This window comes from Aedes aegypti, chromosome 2, assembly GCF_002204515.2.
Source record: "Aedes aegypti strain LVP_AGWG chromosome 2, AaegL5.0 Primary Assembly, whole genome shotgun sequence".
NCBI classification, from domain to species: Eukaryota; Metazoa; Arthropoda; class Insecta; order Diptera; family Culicidae; genus Aedes; species Aedes aegypti.
The window spans coordinates 335,792,853-335,813,764 of NC_035108.1; the positions used below are offsets into that span (position 1 = coordinate 335,792,853).

Sequence of the window (20,912 nt, forward strand, 5' to 3'; positions counted from 1 at the left end):
TACATTCCAGGGAAGCCCAAGCTAATTTTTTAGATATTTTTGGGATAAAATTCTGAAAAAAAATCGCGAGGAATTGCTGAGGAAAATTCTAGAGTAATCGCTGATGAAACTTTTGTAAGTTCTAAGTATGCCTTGATGAATTTCTAAGATAATTTCTGAACTCTTCTTCTTCTTCTTTTCTGGCGTTACGTCCCCACTGGGACAGAGCCTGCTTCTCAGCTTAGTGTTCTTATGAGCACTTCCACAGTTATTAACTGAGAGCTTACTATGCCAATGACCATTTTTGCATGCGTATATCGTGTGGCAGGTACGAAGATACTCTATGCCCTGGGAAGTCGAGAAAATTTCCAACCCGAAAAGATCCTCGACCGGTGGGATTCGAACCCACGACCCTCAGCTTGGTCTTGCTGAATAGCTGCGCGTTTACCGCTACGGCTATTTCTGAACTCCTGGATTCTTGATGAAATTTATTCCAGGATTGTGTCTGAATGTCACACAAGACTTTTTTCAATTTCTTTTTTAAAGAAATTCTGACAGAATTCCTGAAGAAATTTATGCATCAATTATTCGAGCAATAACTTAATAATTGGCGTATTAACTGGTGTGAAACCTTAAATTAACTTGATAAGAACCCAAGGAAATTTAGAAATTTTATTTGAAAAATTATTTGAGAAATATTTGAATCGCAGCAATAATATTTCAATGAAATGCTGGATAAATGCCAATTTTTGGAGCAATTTCTGAGAGTAATCGTAGATGAATTCCCAAGTAACATTAGTAGCTGAATAATAGTTTGTTAAGCTGAAATAAGCATAAGAGTGAGTTGTTCAGCTCTTATTTTCCAAAAATGTTTGTTGGGTTTTTAATATAATCGTCATGAAAATGCCTGGCATAAAAGAATAATCAACGTAGGAATTATTCTAACGTTTCTAGGAAAACTATTGAAACGATGATTTTTTTCAAAAACTTTGGGAAAAAAAACTTTTGTGTAAGAACTTTTATAGGATCTGTGGGAAATCTCCTAGAAGTAACAACTGGAGAAATCGGTGAAAGAACCAGTAAAAAAAGGAAATCGTGGGATTACTAGGATTTTTTTTTCAGAGTATTCTCTGTGAAAATTGCTTGAGGTCGTAGCTTTGGAAGGATTTTCTGGAGCAATTTCAAAGAAATTCCTCTAAGCATCTCTTGAGTAAGAGCCTCTAGAATGTTGCACCAGGATAGGATTCACTGCAAGCAGATTAAGGCAAAAAAGTGACTTTAAAGAAAATGTTCTAAATTCTCAATTTTTTCAAGTTTTCAAATATTCTTTCAGAAATTTGTCACCAAAAACCATCCAGCGATTCTTCAATATATTTCGCCAGGTTTTCGTCCAAGATTTACGCTTAATGCATTTTCATGAACTCGAGCAGTATTTTTTCCAGAGATGCATAAACTGATTACCGTAATGCGGGGTATCATTGATTAGCGGGGTAACATTGATCAGAATGACTAATCTCGTAAAAAGTTCGTATCATTTATTTATGGAACATTTCCAAATCACGAATGGTGCTTCTGTTTCTTATATTCATAAGCTAATGTAAGTGAGGATTTTTGCGAAAATTGCGTTTAAATTATGCGTAAATATGTCAACTTTTCGAAACAATGATTTCAATGGGTAAGGATGACACTACCAAAGATTCATGTCTCACATGAGTTCTGCAAATGATATGAGCAAGGAAAATGCGATTCTTACTAAAAATGGCATCGCCGAAAACGATTCCGTTGTCAAAACTTTCACAAGTATGCTGAATTAGTCAACAATAACGAATTTCTGTAAAGAATATAGAATTCCCTTAGGAAATTGCCTACCTTTAGGCGTATTCCGTGGTTCGAGGTGTTTTTAATTTTAAAATAACTCAAAAAGTAAATGACTTGTAAGCGTTTGGCTTTCATATTCGGCTTCGGGGGCCATGATTTAAGTTAGTAACGATATTTTCAATATTACCGTACGTTTTTTACATAGGTGATCAATGTTACCCCATATCAGCTTAATCAAAAAATCACTTAAAACATTTTTTTAAACATGCTTAAATCTTTCAGAAAACAAAATGCGGTGTATAGTCGCGAGCTATGGGTGGCAGTACTTGTTTTAAAAATATAAAATTTGCAACATTTGAATTTTCAAACAAAGTATTTGAGAAATATTCAAAAAAATGATCAATGTTACCCCGGATTACGGTACTTAGGATTATTACCAGAATTTTCGTCCTGTTTGTCCAAGATTTCAACTCAGATTTTCTTAAATGTTACATTTAGAAATTACTCTAGTGATTCCTCCTGTGATAACTTCGAAAATACCAGAAGAAATTATTTAAAAATATCCCAAGGGAATTCTCATAGAATTTATCCAATATTTTTTCCAGGGATGTCTCCAGGAAATTGTCAAGAACGTTTTTAAGATAGTATTGGAGAAACTAGTTTTGCTTGAAAAATTGTTTGAGTATTGTTTGGTAAAACAGTAGGAATGAGCGTTGATGAAATGTACGATTTGTTTTAAATAGATTACTAAATAAATTTCTTAATAAACTTGATGACCATCTGCTTATCAATCAGACGTGTAGAAAACTACCCTACATCCCTCATAAGTGGTATACCTAGTATAGAAGGCATGGAACTGTCATTGTCAATGATAAACAAAAACCATATATAATACATTTCGAGCAGTAGACCAGTGGCTGCAAATATTGCAAACATTGAGATCGGGGGACGTTCGACAACGTTGGGAAGCAATCATCCTCTCCAATATTCATAATTCATAACCACTTAATGTGATCTTTTCGAAAATATTATTTCCTATCAAAATAGTTTCTGTTTCATAACGTGAAAACGCTTCCGTTTCCTAAAATCCCAAAAATACATGTAAACCATAAACAACATAGATACCTTGTATATTGGCTCAACTATCTGCGATATGTGTGGCGCAAATCTAATTCTAAACTTGTACCAAAAATAGTTATTTCCATTTCCTTTGTAGTCACTCTGGATATTTGTAATCTTTGGTTCATTTCAATACAATGTCGATCAATGTATTGGTGGCATAACTTTTTTGACATTTCGATGTTCTTATACCGCTTATACCAGAATGCAAATATTGAAGTAGGTACCACTTTTTGAGCTCGAGTTCCACTTATGTTATGTGCTTACGAGCCCATTTTGGTAAAAAAAGAGACTTAAGGTGAAGATGAATCGAAGCCAAAGTTCAAATTTTCAAAAGCACGGATCTGGAGAACCAAGCATCCGTTTAAGCTTAAAACTTAATCGATTGTTCACCAGCTGGTGCTGACCAATCGATTAGGTTTTCATCTCAAACGGATGATTGGTTCTCCAGATCCGTGCTCTTGAAAATTTGAACTTTGGCTTCGATTCATCTTCACCTTAAGATACCTTCCTCCAAGGATTCAACAGGAAACTTTTCCAGCAAATATTTCAGAGATTACTTCAAGGAACCCTTCAGAGATTCTTCCAAACATTCTTGAAGCAATTTCTCTTGATATTCCTCCAAAAATATCATCCAGAAACACCTCTAAGGATTTCTCTAGGAAAAGCTCTATATGGATTTTTGCAGAGATGTCTTCCAGGCTTACTCCAGGTTACTCTACGACAATTTCTTAAAGGATTACTTCAGATATTTCTCCAGAAATTATACAGGTAGTCATCTCAAGATTCCTCTTCCTGAGATTTTCTCCAGAGATTGCTCCAACAATTCTTCCAGAGATTCCATCGAAAATTCATCTAGGGATTCTACAAGCAATAACTTCAAGAAGTTTTTTTTGAAATCCCTGGATAAGTTTCTGGAGTGATTCTTAGAGCAATCCCTGTAGGATTTTTTTGAAAAAACTTAAGAATTATCTTTAGAGGAATCCCCGGTGAAATTTCTGGAAAAAAATCCTGAAGAAATTCTTGCAGAAGCCTATGGAGTGATTCCCGAGAAAATCTCTGTAGAAATTCCTGTTGAAATCTCTGGAATATAAAATATGCTTTTCGGATACGCAGGCTTTATTTTTTGATGGATTTTTTTTTATAATAAAGTCTGCGTATATGAAAATCATGGGTATTTGGAAAAACTCCTGTAGGAAGGATTATCTAAGTTAATTACTGAAGGACTTCTGAAAGCATCTCTGGAGGGTTCACTGATGGAAGGATCAATGTAGAGATTTTGCTGGTGGAATCCCTCCAGAAATCCCATGAAAATCCCCTGTAGAGATCTTTCTGAAGATATCCCTGGAATTGCCCTTGGTGAAATTATTGAAGAAATCTCAGCTGAAATCTCTGGAGGAATTCATGAAGAGATTTTCCAAAAGAAATTAATGTAGAGATTTTAATGGAGGAATTTTCGTAGAGATTGTCCTAACGTAATCCCTGGAGAAATTGTTAGGTTATTTTCAGATGAAATTCCTGCAAAAATTCATGGGAGAATATCTGGAAAAATTTCAAGAGGAACGCTTGGAGAAATCCCTGGATGATGGCCCAGAATGAATCTCTCGAGAAACCCCTGGGAAATCCCTACTAGATTATCTGGAGAGATCCTTAGAGTAAGTCATGTAGAGATTTTCCTGGTGGTAAGTTTGGAAGAAATTCTTGAAGAATTTCTGGATGAATTTTTCGAGGAATCCCTTGCGGAATTCGTGTGTTGCAGAACACCAGGAGGAATTCCTGATGAAACCCCTACAGGAATTTCTGGTAAAATCCCTCAGGCGACTCGTGGAAGAATTCCGGAATAATTCCTGGGCGAATCTCGATAGGACTACTTGGGGATATCTTTGTAAGTATCAGTGGAGGAATCCTCAAAGGAGACTCTGGAGAAATCACTAGAGAAATATCTTGAGTAATCCTTGAAGAGATTGTCCTAGTGTAACTCCTGGAACAATATTTGGAGAATACCTTGAATATATTTCTGAAAAATCCCATAAGAAATCTCTGTAAAAATTCCGGAGTATTCCTGGAAGAATTCTTGAAACAGAGAACCTGGAAGAATTCTTGAAATAGAGAAATCTTAGGAGAAATTCCTGGAAGAATCCCAGTAAAGATTTTATTGGAGGAATCTAGGAAGGAATCATTGGAGACATTCATGCATGGAATCTCTGTAGAAATATCCATGCAAAAATTCCTGGAATAATCCTTGGAGGAGTTCCGGGAGGAATGTCAAATGTCTTATGGCGAACAAAAGTTCTTCTTAGAATGAATTCCTGGAGAAGTCTCTGGAAGATTCTCTGGAAATATTTCGAGAGGAATTTTTGAAGGAATCTTGGAAGTTTTTCTGAAGGAACACCTGGAGCCCTATTTGGATAAAGCTGGAAGAATTCTTGAAATAGAGAAATCTTAGGAGAAATTCCTGGAAGAATCCCAGTAAAGATTTTATTGGAGGAATCTAGGAAGGAATCATTGGAGACATTCATGCATGGAATCTCTGTAGAAATATCCATGCAAAAATTCCTGGAATAATCCTTGGAGGAGTTCCGGGAGGAATGTCAAATGTCTTATGGCGAACAAAAGTTCTTCTTAGAATGAATTCCTGGAGAAGTCTCTGGAAGATTCTCTGGAAATATTTCGAGAGGAATTTTTGAAAGAATCTTGGAAGTTTTTCTGAAGGAACACCTGGAGCCCTATTTGGATAAAGCTAAAGGAACAGAAATTGATTCAAAAATGGATTTTTGAGAGCGTTTCATTACTGTTTTTGTCACGCCGCTCCTAGAGGTCGCTGGAAGTTTCTTTTAGGACAAAAATGTTTGTTTTCAAAAATAAGGAAAATTTTGCTATTAAGGTGAAGATAAAACGAAGCCAAACCACAAATTTTCAAAAGCACAAATCTGGAGAACCAAATATCCGTTTAAGCTGAAAACTTAATCGATTGGTCACCACCAGCCAGTGACCAATCGATTATATTTTCAGCTTAAACAAATGTTTGGTTCTCCAGATTTGTGCTCTTGAAAATTTGAGGTTTGGCTTCGTTTTATCTTCACCTTAATAATTTATAATTTTTCGTCAAAAATTTCACTATAGTCATATAGTTATTACTTTTGAATTCAGATTGAAAATATTACACAAACATACATGTTAAAGATGAAGCTATGTCTATCGCGCTGTAAAATTTATATTCAAATCGATTTATAAATAATTAGTCTACCAAAGTTGACCATCTTGTATGGAAAATCTAAAAAGTTGCAAATCCTTTGTCCAATACTGTAGATACATCGTACAACCAGACGCTGAAGCCGCCGATCAATTTTTCTTCTCGCGTATCTTTTTCACATTTAGGGAAGTGCCAGCCGAGTGCATGAGTGAGGGAGGCTAAAGGGTGCCGCCAGCCAGCCAATGGGTATTTAATGGAACAACACAACATCTCCAGAGCCACACCGATTGGGGAAAAATAATGTGGGCCACCTCGCCAAAAGATATCATCAGAAGGAAGCAGGTACGGTGTGGTGCAGTTCGGAGAAACACATGCCTCAAAATGATGGTGGCGTCGATAGGTGGAATCGTTAAGATAGCAAGTTTTTATCAGTTTTGTTGGCCAAAAAGCAGTGGGGTACGGAGAGCTGTCCGGTGAAAATTTTGCGCTATGAAGCGAATAGGATAAATTCATTCAGAATATGTTTCACTTCGGTGACTCTGCTATGGCGGAGAGAAGTCCTGAGAGCATAGAACTTTCTCATTATGCGCGAGAGAATGATTCCTTTCATTCATACATGCTGAAGAATGAAATGGAGGGTAGCAAAGGGGGAAGGAGAGATGCGTGCAACTGTATTTGTTACCAGGAATGCGATGGGATGAGGTGTGAGAAATTTGTTGTGTTTTGAAGGCCTAGTGTTCAGATGTGCCTATGGAAAACATTTTTCTTGATTTTTGTTTCTAAATACCGAATATTAGCACTTCTAACTAATGATCCATAATATGGAGCAGGAAATTATCGTTTACCACGGTTATGGATCACTTTCAAAAAATGTAGATTTCTACTATTGTATGCATTGGATTCGACATTTTCAGACAATAGCACTAAGGATAAAACTAATAAAACATCAAGGTTTGTAAATTTCATTGTTTAGCAGACAAAAATGGGTGGAAAACTTGGTGTGGGGCGAAAACAGTCCATGTCTCAGTTACTACAATGCAGTATCACAAAATAAGGGCATTTTACCCTTGTTTCCAGCTCTAACACTGCTATTTTTTGCAGTAATATATGACACATTGTTAACTTTCGTCATACCATGCAATACAGATGCATTGAGTTGAAAATCTCTTGATTATGCGCACTGATCCGTAATATGTCACAATTTGATCCATAATATGAAAATTGATCCATAATATGGTTTTCAGGAACCGATACAATTTTTAATTTTTATGCAGTCCTATGTAAATATTACACTCAAAATAGTTTACTAACCGAAGTTCCAATTTGAAACGATTCGATTCGTGCTTTTAAATTACAATTTTACGTTTTCCATGTCTTTTTATTGAATTTTATAGATTGGACTCCACACTATTTGATCCATAACTGTGGGGTCATGGTAGTTTTTTCTAGCTAACCTATAACAAATCTACATATTTAGTTCAAAGCCTTAAAAAATCAGCTTTATCGGTTCGCAAAAAAACAAATTTTTGATGATAATTGTTAGGATGGGTCAGAAGATAGAGGAAATAGCACGGTCTCCCGTGCTACCTACAAAAACAGAGGCTTTCTAGGGAGTTGCAATAAAACAGTGAACAAGTCAATTTCAAGAAAATTCTGGAATCCCTAATGCTTGCTTGACTCCCCTAAGCGCACGCATTTGCGTGTCTGTGTAGCTACTTGTGCCTCAAAACTATGAATCTAGAACAATAAATCATTAGTCATACAAATTCCGAGTGGGAAACTTCCTGCCGAGAGAGAATTCCATTTCCCAGAGCGCGAAAAAACGATTCTCATCCAGACGCACTTGGCGTTAGTTGGGAATGGATGGGTTAGGTGTTGATAGCACGTATAATCACCGTGTCTCGGCGAATGTCGAGAACCGATAATGGACCATTTTTCACCGATTTGCAGATGATCGTTGGCCGAAGTTGATGGGTGGTAGAGAGCGAGCGAGCGGACATGCGCATTATTCCCGGAACTGCCCGAAGAGATTCTGCTCAGATGGAAGAGTAATGTTACGAAGGAACGAAGAAGGATCACGGTTGTTGTGAATGGGGTGTGCTCGTTTTGGGTGTTTCCCCTCCTCATATCCCCAATAGGGTGGCTGTCTAGCCCTTACGCGTGATTTGCTTATCGGAATGCTGGATTATGGGGGAGGTACAAGTTTGTGCACAAATGTTATCTTAGCTAGATAGGAAAAGCTTGCAAATGACCGACTCGAATGCTTTGTGAATTTCGACCGTTTTTCGGAATGTTGGACACTGAATGGTATTCGATGTTTCTTCTTGTGGTTTACCGTCAAACATTACAAACGTGCAGTTAGCAAAAAGGCGCATACTTTTTAAACAGCCAAACTCATAATACAACACTCACTTCACACTGTTGGTTCTTCGATGTTCACTCTAACACATATTTAATCGATTCTGAATCAAAGAAAAAAAAAAACGACGGCACGCGGTGATATTTTATCGGTTGGTGGGGTTAGCTTTAAATGATGAATAGGGTGTCCCAAAATGTCCATGGTAATGGTGCTCAACCTTAGAATGAAAGATACGCTTGTTTATAGCATTTTTTTAGAACAAACCAACTTCAAAACCATTCGAGGTTCCATCCAGATCATTTAGAAAAAACAATATTTACGACGGCAAAATTTACGCATGTGATGGGAGATGGTTATCGGCTAGGTGGGGAATTAGCTTTAAATGTATGAGTAGGTGTCCCAAAATCGTATGTACATGTGGCTCAACCTTTAGAATCGGAACCGATCATGAAAAATACATTTAGATGAATAGTCATTCGCACAATCATTTTTTTGGATGAATCATCATGTGTAATTTTTACGAATCTATGACAAAAGGTCGAAGGGACAAAAGGTCGAAGAACAAAAAGAAAGGACAAAAGGTCGGATTTTTTTTTTTCAAAAAAGGAAAAATTTCCCACCAAGCAAATCGATTTCGACATTTTGTCTTTCGACCTTTTGTCCATAAACCAATTACAACACATTCTGAAAAACAGCTTCTGTGCCTATTTCTCCTTTTTTTTTCGCATAGAATCTGATCAAAAATTCTAGAGAAACTTTCCAATTTTTTTAGTTAATCACTCGTGACGTGTATTAGTGCTTGTATTACTATATATTATCATGATTTTTCCTATGAATTTCATTAGAAATAAATTCAAGTATTTTTTCTGAACTCTCCTTTGGATATTACTCCGAACATTTCTTTAATAGGTCATTCAGAGATTTTTACACTTTCTAAATGCCTCCGACCGTTTTAGATACCTTTAAGAATTCAACTTGAAATTTTTCCTAAGGTGAAATTCTTTTAAAGATTCTTCTAGAATTTTGTAAAAGTCTTCCTCCAAGAATTCTTATTTAGAACAACTACGAAAATCACCCCGAACTTCTCCAGATATGTCTCCAGTGATTTTTTCAGGGTTCCTGCGAAATTGTCGTTCATTATTTCTGTAGGATTACAACTTTACAATTTCTTTAACCCTTGATCCCAATCCCTACCATGTCCTCCTTAAGAGACGAACCAGCCAAGGGCTGAAAAGTCTCGTTAATAAAGAAAATTCATTCATTCATGTCCTTCCTTAAAACATTGTGACCACTAACCTCGAGCTGCCACGAGTACCCTGGCTCCATCCCATTATTAATTGTATGTAATAAATAATTTCGGCTCCCTAATGCGTTAAACGCATTGGAGCCTCAAATAAACGAACGAAAAAAATTCTTTAACCCTCTAACATCCAAATTTTTATTTTCGATCTAAGTATCATTTCTCGCTATCTAAATCTAAAATTTATTTTTATTCGCAAATTTATGAATTTTGATCTTTCTAATTTTAATTTTTGAGCGTAGGGGGACATGGGGCAAGAAGGGCACCCGGGGCAAAAGTGCCACCTCTAATTTCACGTAGTTCAAATCAATTTTCTGACGTTTAACGCAGGATGAGTATAAATTGAGTACTAATTAAGGGTTTTGTAAATATTACAGTTAAAAATGTTTAGTACAAAAAAAAAAATAGAAAAATGTCTTTAATTCACCAACGCAAAATATGCGAAATATTATAAGAATGTAAGACTGGAAAACAAGGTTTGACTCCCAATAAATACAAAACATATTGATTTTTCCGCACAGTATCGATGATTTTCAATTGTTTAATATAGGTGTGAGGAAATTTTTTCGAAAAAGTCCTTTTGACATTAAATTTTACATATATAATAACAGTATGTCTTATGGGGCAAGAGGGACACCGCAATTTTCTCATATAAAATCAAATGAACTTTTATTTTTCTTGTTTTATATTGCATTAAATCAATGTTTCCTAGTAAATAAAATCAAAATAAACCATCTTGGACATTCAAGATGGTTTCTGAAATTTTTTACTATTATTGTTACAGTCAAATAAGATGAGAACTAAAATAATTTCTTAAAATTACTTATTAACTATAAGTCAACTGTTATCCCTCAGTGTTTATCTTTACTTACTCTAGAATTTATCGTTTAGGCGGGGAAATAATAAAATACAAAATTTGTGGCATTTTGCTCTGGTGGTCTTCTTGCCCCATACGAGTGGCACTCTTGCCCCGTGCCTCGTTTAAAAACCTCATAAGAAGGGACATTTTCAAAACTCTCAAATCATCATATGTTTCTTATATTTTTGAAATCGATCGATAACATCATTTAGAACAAGAGATGAGCTTGCCCCTACACTGGAAAATTCTTCAAAAATTGTGCTAATCAACCATGATTTGAACCTATATATCTTAAGGTGTCCTTCTTGCCCCCAGCCCCCCAACCTATCCTTTTTATTTTTTTCTTGGAGCCTCTTCTGGTTACTATTTTGACAATAATAAAAATTGGGTTTTTGCAGGACTTTTGGAAATATTTTTTTTTTTTTCTGGAACATATTTTATTTTCCGTGTAATTAACGGAACAGTCGATTTGAAATTATTTCAGTTCTACCAGGCTCTTCTTCAGTGGTAGGTTGATTATAGAAAAATATAAAATGTAAAAAATGGTATTACACGTTAAATTAGACCCAGCCATTTGTAGATTATAAAATAATACAATTTTTCAAACATTTTTCAAAAATACAGAAATGTTTCAAAAGTCGTACAAAACTTTTCTTATATGCGTGTTATGATCCAAAGTTTAGGCCAAAAATAAAATTTGATTTCCTAGCTAACAAAAAAAAAAAAAATACACAACATTCCAAAATTTACCCCGTCTAAAGGCAGGGTTGGGTATTGGAGGGTTAAGAATAACTGCAAGCATCACTCCAGAGATTTTTCAAATTTATCTTCAGGAATTCGTCCAAAACTTTTCAAGAAATTTTCAAAAATTCTTTCCGGCATTCTTCCAGGGAGTCATGTCATGTAACTTACTCAGAAATTGTGGAAGAACAATTTCGGAAGAAATTTTCAAAGAAAATCCTAAAGTGAACACTGATTAAACTAACGTTCTGAACCAAACTTCAAGGAACTTCAACAATGATCTCTGAAAGAACTACTGGACTCGTGAAGAAGTCTTAGAAGATTTCCTAGATAAATAACTAGGGAAATTGAAAAAAATAATTTATTGAATCGCTGGGAAAATCCTGCATGATTTGCTGAAGTAATTCCTTGAAAAACTTCGTACAGGATCCTTAAAGAATTTTTGTATGTATAATGGGAGGAATTACTGGAATAATTGCTGTAGCATTAACTTTCAATAAACTTACCAGAGCATTTCAAAGAGATTTCACTTGATATATTACTCAACGAATGTTTGGAAGATTTGTAGGAATACTTAGATGAAATGCTTGAGCCATTTTTTTAAGCTGCTGAACTCATATTTGCAACAATTTCACTTGAATGCGTCTTTCCGCCAAGTTTCAGACAAATTGGTCGTCAAAAACCTCAGTTGCCAAAGAAAATCTTCAAAGTACCCAATCATTACTCTAATTGAAGGACTTTAGGCCATTTCGTCGAAAGACATTTGGTCGAAGGGAACATTTGGTCAAATTGCTTTAGAACAATTCGTCGAATAACATTTCCCAATATCTAGGATTTCGATGATTATTCAAATGAACTTTTAAGAAGTAGTTTTTTATTACATTGACTTAAAATAAATAGTGAATTAATTATTCTTTTAAAATATCGTTATTCTTTGAAGATTGCTCAACAAGCTATTTATTATCAACGATCTGAACATAATTATAATTCTTCTAAAATTTCATCGTTCTTCATAATGAACTGCGAATCATCTGATGGAAGCATTTGGAGAGAGTGCTCAGGATCTTTCTTTGAATTTTGGGCCATGCAGCATCCGGACGTTGGTTAGTTTTCTGAATGGAACGGTGGAACGGCAGGATTGAATTTCTTTAAAGAAAAGCTTTATGGCGAAGCGAATGTTAAATGTCGGTAATCTTAAATACTTATGGCCAATTGGCTTATTGTGACTTCCAGCTTAATAACATTCGTCAAGCAAACATATGGCTTTGCTGACGTTGTTGGTGACCTCGAGCGTTGAATAATTAAACGAGAAATTGTGCTTGCTATGTATCGGGTGAAGCAAGACGAGTTAACTGTAATGACAAAAGTTCATTTAAGATCAGTTAATCTCGACTCGCAGAACATGCCTGGATGGAAAAGAAGCATGAAATGTCTAAAACGCAAGAGGTTGATCAATATGTTGAGAGAGTAGGATTCATCAAATTGAATAACAAAATTTTTCTAACCGCATATAGGTGGTTGATACTTGTTTTCCATTATTCAATCACCCTGCGTATGAGCGACATAATGCTGCGAAAATTAAACCTTTTCGACGAAATGTCCATTCGACGAAATGTCCGTTCGACCAAATGTACTTTCGATCAAACGTCATTCGACCAAATGTCATAGATTTTAAATGAAGATATTTTAGCTTCTGATCCTTTTTAATTTTTCTTCGAGAAACTGAAGGGTTCTCTAACCTAAATAAGTTTCAGGTAAAAATGAAACAGACAGACAAAACAGACTTCTTTTGCAAATGAAACAAAGTCACGCAAGTAAAAGCATGTATATTTTCTTTGTTTATTAAATTCTTAGTTAATTAATCCAATAACATATTAAAAGCTTCTATAAAAAAGGCTATTTTAATGCATACCCGGATAAACTCTGGTATAAATGTGACGGACCTAAAGAACATTTTCAATACAATATTTTTAGTGCTAAACTTCTGAAAGAAGTTATTAAACTATGACTCAAAAATTGGTGTTAAACAAATTATGGAAAAGTTACAACAATATAAGCATCGACAGTTCGAGAAAAATCTAAAAAATAATTTTGAAACATCACTTACCATCAGGAAAAGTGAAATATTTTTATGAAGCATAGTGTGGCAAAAATAAATTAAATCATCAATATAAACATTCCGATGAAGTTATTTGTTCATAATCATAGATGATTATTGACATTATAATCAAACATAACTCGCGTAACAATACAAAAGGGCCAATCCTCATTAGTTCATTTTCAATTCCTATTTCACAGAACTCAAAACAATCAATGTGATTTCTTGCTCGTTGAGTGACGATTTACTACACGTTAATAATCGTTTTTTTTTCTCAAAGCTGCCAACAATGTGAAAAAAAAAATGTGAGCTTAAATGCTTTGACCCTTTTTTGATTTTCAACCAAGCATTGGTATTTTTTATAGGTCAAGTTAATTTTTGTTAGCGTGCATAGGCCCAAGGCATGGCGCTTTTGGTTTACAACGAATGAGCAACCATGCTAAGGCCAAAGACAGGTTGCGAAATTTCTGACTGTAGACCTTTTCTTGATGCGTTGATTGGCCGTTTTGAGCTGGGGGGCAATGACTTCCTTTGGAAAAATGCGGTTATCTTTTTTTTTTTGAAATCTGATGTCTAACGTTAAGTTTCATGATTATGTTGACAATGCTTGCAAAGTTTGTGGGTGTTGGGAGATGCTATCGAATGGTATCAAAACTTGATTTGTTCACCTACGATTATCGGCCCTTTAGAAATGTAACGCGAGATAACGACTTTCTACACTCAAAATAATCCAAACATCATTGCTACGTGAAAAATCACGTGGATCATTCCAAATTTATTTTACCACTTCACCTGACTAGTGCAATGATTACTAAACCATACATAACCACCAAATGAAGACTCGGTGATTGTTACTGGGGCTTCTGTTGAACTTACGTGAAGAACGTATAGGCACCTAAATTCATTTTGACATCTGCATATCGCACGTTCATTCAGTGTTGAGCTCGAATGCTAAGATGGCGCCCGCTAGATTTCCAAAGAACTTCAAACTCTGTTTAAGATTGTTTTCGAGGTAAATATGCATTGAGCACCGAAGAATCTTGTATCATTTCATTTATTATTTCCTGATTTCATATTTATAGCATGCGAAGGCTACAGCAGAATAGACAGAACTCACAAAATTTGGAAGCAACACTGGATATCCCGCTGGGTTATTTATTCGAAATGCGCAATATAATAAATAAAGATAATCTCGATTCTATCGATTAGTTTAAAGTGTTTCAAATTGGGAAACAGTTTACTTTAGAAGCCTATTAAAAACAAGGTTGGCTTCTATTTCAATAAATATCAATGGAAAACCATATACGATCCATGAAACGCTTTAGTAAAAGCAACGGGAAAATTCACGTAGCTGTTCTGTGTAACGCTGGTGGAACAGACGAAGTGGAATAATTCATGCGTTCATTCAGTGGTACCAATAATTCACGTGAAAAGTGCAATGGAAAAAAAATCACGTATGTTTTCACGTAACAATGATGTTTGGATTATTTTGAGTGTACACTAATTTTTGATGATTTGTAATTTTAAGGCTCAATTTTCCCGGTGTCCATTTCAAACTTCAGTTTTTTCGTCTTTTTTTCCGGTGGATTGAAATTCCCGTCTTTTTTCTCGGTTCGGGGGCCACTCTGCTGGAAGTTTTTGGAGCAATTCTTCGGAGTAACCATGGATGAATTCTTGAAGATCTTCTAGAGTATCAACTCAAACTAGAGAAATCGATGAAAGAATTAGTGGAAAAATGCCTCTAATCATTCTTTGACAAATCGCTGAAAGAATTGGTTAAGGAGTCTTTAGAGGGATCCGTAAAAGGAGTTCCTTAATGGAATGTCAGGAGAAAAGAAATCTTGAAATTTTCCCTTGAGGAATGATACATTCCTGAAGTACACGCTCTTGTGCTTCCTTCAAAGGACATAATCGTCCACTGGATGTATTGACGTGTCAGTGGATTCTGTGGAAAGTCTCTGAATGATTCTACGGAGCCTATGGAATTTTTTTACTAGCACTTTTAAAAATTATTACACGGTGAGTGCTAAAATTGCAAAGTTTTGTGTTGGAGTTATATACATTTTGTATTTACATTCCTTTTTCGTCCAAAGATTTTTCACTCATTGTTGGGTACTAGTGCAGAACCATGGATGTGTAAAAACCAGTACAAAAGAATGAGGGGAAAACTGTGGGCAAAAAAGGGATGGAAATAAAAATAACACAAAACTGTGTTATTTTAGCTACAACTGAATTGCACAAAGATATATGAGCTGAGCAAATACAGAAGAACATTTTTCGACACTTACTGTCATTTGGCGTAATGGTCATTGAACACAACCAGAATTATATACATTTTCTTTCAAAAATCTTGTTCTTGATGAAAAATTGTTATGTTCTATGGCCATAATGCTAACCGTTATGCCAAATATCCTTTATGGCAAATGGCTTTATACCAAATGTCCTACACTCAAAATAATCTAAACGTCATTGTTACGTGAAAACATACGTGATTTTTTCCATCGCACTTTTCACGTAGCTCTTACGTAAATCGTAGGTAGCCCAGAATGAACGCATGAACTTTGGAAGTTCGTCCATTCCACCGTCGCTAAACGTAAGAGCTACGTGGATTTTCCGGTAGCCTTTACGAAGCGTTTCAATAGGACCTAGATGGTTTTGCATTAAATTTAACTGTAATAAAGACCAATTTTATTTCTAATAGGCTTTGGAAGAAAATTAATTCCCAATTTGAAAATGTAAACAAACTTAAAAGATTGTGATATTTTTATTGTCAATCTAAGCATTTTGAATCCTGTTTCCCCAATTTCGTCAGTTTGGTCTGTCTTGTTGTAGCCTTCGCGTGCTATAATTGATAGAGGTTATAAATCGGGTATAAAATATGAAGTAATGCAGGGATTCTTCGGTATTCAAAGCATATTTACCTTGAAATCAATCTTACACAATGTTTAAAGCAGCAGCAGCTTCTGAAATTCTTCAAAAATCAAGCGGGCGCCATCTTAGGATTTGAGCTCAACACCGAATGTACGTACACTATGCAGATGTCAAAATGAACTTAGGCACCTACGTGAATTCCACGTAAGTGCGATAGGTAACCTCAGTAAACATTACCGAGTCACTATTTGGAGGTTATGAATGGTTTAGTGATCTTTATCTTAGTCAAGTAAAGTGGAGGTAAAATGAATTTGGAATGATCTACGTGATTTTTCAGGTAACAATGACGTTTGGATTTTTTTGAGTGTAGAACATATTTTAGCACATTCTATGTAAAATTAATTACAAAAGTGAGGATTTTCTGCAAGCAGAATAAGGTTGAGATTACTCTAGAGACCATTTTGGTAAAATAAAGAATTTGAAAACCTTCCATTCAAAATAGAGACTTACATTCAAATGGATATCAAGTATACACTGAAGGTTTTTTTACGCGGTTTGTTTTTGCGCGTTTTTTACGCCGTACCGCTGAAAAACCGCGTTTTTTTTTCAAAAACGACATAAAAAACCGTGTTATTTCAAAATTTGATGTAAAATACCTGAGTCAAAAAAAAAATGGCTATACAAAACAATGTTCTATTATATGGTTTATAAGGTAATGAAACGTCGAAAAACACGAAGTTTTTTTTTTCTTGAAACAACACGGTTTTAGGTCTTTTTTTAAATGACGAAGTTTTTTACGCGGGACGTCGACCGATATAAAAAACGCTAAGTGTAAGAATACGACAATTTTCATTAAAATAACCGTTTTTCATAATTTGATCCGTGGAACCTTTGAATGATGTTCTAAAAAGTCGATTTGTTCTACAAAAATGCTATAGATAATAATATCTTTTATTCTAGAGTTGAGCACAATGAATTTTCGAACATATTTTTCCTGGGACACCCTAATGATGGGCATTCGTGTTTGCATTTTATCGGGATGGTTGCAGTTTATATCGAAATGTGAGTAAAACACAGGTGAATTAGGTATTGAGTGAAATTAAAAAAAAAAACAGCAATCAGTGCATATATCAGCAACGGCAGCGGCAGCAGCGGTAGCAAGCAATTCCCAGTTGGACCTCTGGTACTAAAGCTTTAGAAGATACCATATCACAAAGCTCAACATTCTACAGCTAGAATACCAAAGATTCAGCCGGAAATCATACGGATACGGATACGAAAGTAAACCAATTAAAGATAAAACACAATGAACACAATCATTATCAGAAAAACGGAAGATTTGCATCAAACATTCAGAGAGTTACAGTGCCAAAACACGGCGCCGCGCGGATGGTGCATAAAACGGGATGGGTAGTGATTTCTCGTGTGTGGCCGTTGTGGGTGACACTTGGACAAACTTGTGTAAAGCCATTCGCTCGGAAAGTGTACACTTGTAGCAGCAGCAGCAATCAATCAAATGTTTCAGCCGGGATTGATGATGATTTGTGCGCGGTGGTCGTGCTGGGATCACAAAATTTTAAGCTTGCGGTTTAGCGCGCCAGGTCAATATTTGCAGTGCGACACAATAGGGAGCGATAAAAAAAATTGCACAATGAGTTCAAATCACAGCGACAGAAAAAGAAATCAAACCGAAACTAAAAAAAATCTTCAAACATTCACGAAGCATTCGAGCAAAAGGAACATAAAACGGCAAATGTAGAGAGTAAAAAATGGAGTTAGTAGCAAAACACAGCAATGTGAGCGAGGGGAGCAAGTGCGGTGTTAAGTGCTCAACACACACCGCAACGATGAATTGCACAAAGATATATGAGCTGAGCAAATACAGAAGAACATTTTTCGACACTTACCGCCGGCCAGCATCGTGACTAGGATGATCCCGCAGGACCAGAGGTCGGCAGGGGTGGCCTGATAGGGTTTCAGCAACACCTCCGGGGCCACGTACGGCAGGGTGCCGCATTTTTTGTCCAGCAACCGCTCCCGGCCTTTCATTCTGTATAGACGGAAACACCAAAAAAAAAAACGAAAATCGACACGTTAGACTCATTAGGATCTTCCATCGTATAGCGGGCTCGCGTTCACGGCTCACGGAAGTGTACCTACTACCTGAACATGGTGGCCATGCCAAAGTCGGAGATCTTGACGTTGTCGTGCTCGTCCAGGAGCAGATTCTCCGGCTTCAGGTCCCGGTGGGCAACTCCCCGGGTGTGCAGGTAGTCCACTCCGGCGAGCAGTTGGTTGAAGTATCGCTGCGCTTCCGGGATGGGCATTCCGACGTCGGGCTCTGGAAGGGAAAAAGGGAAGAGTCAATGAAGAAATTAATTGATGAACGAAGCATGAAAAATGCAATATGTATAATTAGTGTAGAATGTACCTAATAATATGGATTCTTTATAAACGACTTAATTCACAGATTTGAAATCAGAAAAAAATATTCCAGTTACGAGATACCTTGGAATTTTCTCAAAAAAAAATCTTCAGGATTTATTCAAGATTTCCACCAGTAAGTTATTTAAGGATACCTTCAGAAATAAGTTCAGATATTATTCCAGAAATACGTTTATAGATTGTTCCATAAATTACCCAAGGGTTGTCCTCAAGAGGTTTATCCAGAACTCCTTCCAAGTAATTCTCCAGAGAACCGTAAAGTATTTTTAGAAATCTTAAGAGGAATTCCTAAAAAATACGGAAGTCATATCTAAAGGATATCACAAACAAGCTTGAGAAAATCCTGGTGGATTATCTAGATAAACTGTTGTAACAATTTTTGGAAACATTGCAAACAATACCCTGCATGAAAATCTGCAGCGTTTTTTGCAGAAGTCTCTGAAAACCTTGGACACAATTCCAGGGCTGGTAGCGGCCAGACAACAAAATAATAGTGAAAGTGACTAAAATGATCAAAATAGTGACTGAAGAGTGACTTCAAAACTACCATTATTATAAAAAAAAAACCTGGAAACGAAAATAGTTTTCACATAACCATTTACAGTATTGGACAAAACATTTGCAACTTTTTCGATGTTCCATACAAAATGGTCAACTTTAGAAGGAGTCGAATCTGAGTCATGGACCGATTTGAAAGAAATTTTCACAGTGCTTCAAAAATAACTCGAATTTTAACATATATTTTTGAGTGATTTTTCCAACCACAAGTTTAAGAGCAAAAACGGATTGACTAAAGTGAATATTGTGACGATTTTTTATAATTGACATACCGTAAGGCGGGGTGACATTGGGCCATAAGGGTGACTTTGGGCCAATGTTTTTACAGCAAGCTAATGCCAGAATAATGAAAATAATGTGTCAAGCTTCAAGAATACGTTATAAATAGCCAATAAATGGTCATAGATTAGTTTTTTGACGTTCCTACTAGCCATGAGATGCATCGAAAGAGGCGGTCAAAGTCACCCCCTAGGCCCAATGTCACCCCGCACGGCGGTAACTAATCAAATTATAGGAATAGCTTTATGGTATCTTCAGCAAAGTTGTAGATTTTGACGAGATGAACAAATTTGCTCAGAACAGTTTTTGTGTAGAACTTTTCGATTTTGATAAGAATAGTTTGGAATGTTTCTTCGAAAATTACACTTTAGTAAAATCGTTATTACTTTAAAATTCGTGATTGGAAAAAAACATTCAAAAATATATGTTGCAGTTCAAGCTATGTTTGGTGTTCTGTGGAAATTTTATTCAAATCGCTTCTAATTTCGCTCACTGCTATTTTATCCACATTTGTTGATATATATTGGACTATCAAATTGCAAGTTATGTAACCATGGCTGAAGTAGAATTATTCAAAATACTAGCCAACAAAAATGTCTTTCGCAAAACATGTTTAAACTGTCAGATATCGAATAAGGAACAGTTAACTGTAATTAGAAATCGGATCATTATGGTAATATACAACAAGCATCATGACAAGGGTGGTTGTGACAAGAAGATGTCGCATTTGAGTTCTAATTCCTTATTTTTATACAGCCAATATAAGCTATACATAGATTACTGATTGAAATCTCTGATCTCAGTCGTTAGAGAACACATAGTGGTGAAATTCTTGTTTATGAGGAACTTACTAGAATTCATTGAGATTTTTAAAATCTTTAAAATTTGTGGAAGAATTCGAAAAATGTTTTTGGTTGTGTTTGTATACAAAATTTTGGTGGAATTCGTAAAAACAGTCCTATATAAATTTCAGAAGATTTTGATGGAATTCCTGACAGAATCAATAAGTTTAAAAAGCTTAAAAATATGAAGAATCTAAGGGTGAATTTACAGCCGATTTTTTTTTTTCAATCTAAAGTTTACTTTGAGGGGTCATTCAAAAATGACATCCTTCATTTGGGGAAGGGGGGATCTACAAAAGTCGGTTTATGAACAAAAGGTCGAAAATGGTTTGCTTGGTGGAAAATTTTTCCTTCTTTGAAGAAATATTTTCGACATATTGTCCCTTCTTTTTTGTACTTCGACCTTCTGTCCTTTCGAACTTTTGTCATAGATTCACAAAAGATTCACATG

At 35.7% G+C, this 20,912-nt stretch overlaps 1 protein-coding gene across 2 annotated transcripts in view; it reads right to left on the reverse strand.

The window, feature by feature from the left end:
- LOC23687802 (serine/threonine-protein kinase grp) overlaps positions 1–20,912 on the reverse strand; it is a 99,894-nt gene that overhangs the window by 23,902 nt on the left and 55,080 nt on the right. For both annotated transcript variants that reach the window (XM_011495399.2, XM_021846021.1), the window contains 2 exons: positions 18,501–18,678; positions 18,245–18,387 (listed from right to left, as the gene is read on the reverse strand). In XM_011495399.2, the coding sequence (XP_011493701.2) occupies positions 18,245–18,387; positions 18,501–18,678 (321 nt within the window). The remainder of the gene's footprint in view (positions 1–18,244; positions 18,388–18,500; positions 18,679–20,912) is intronic.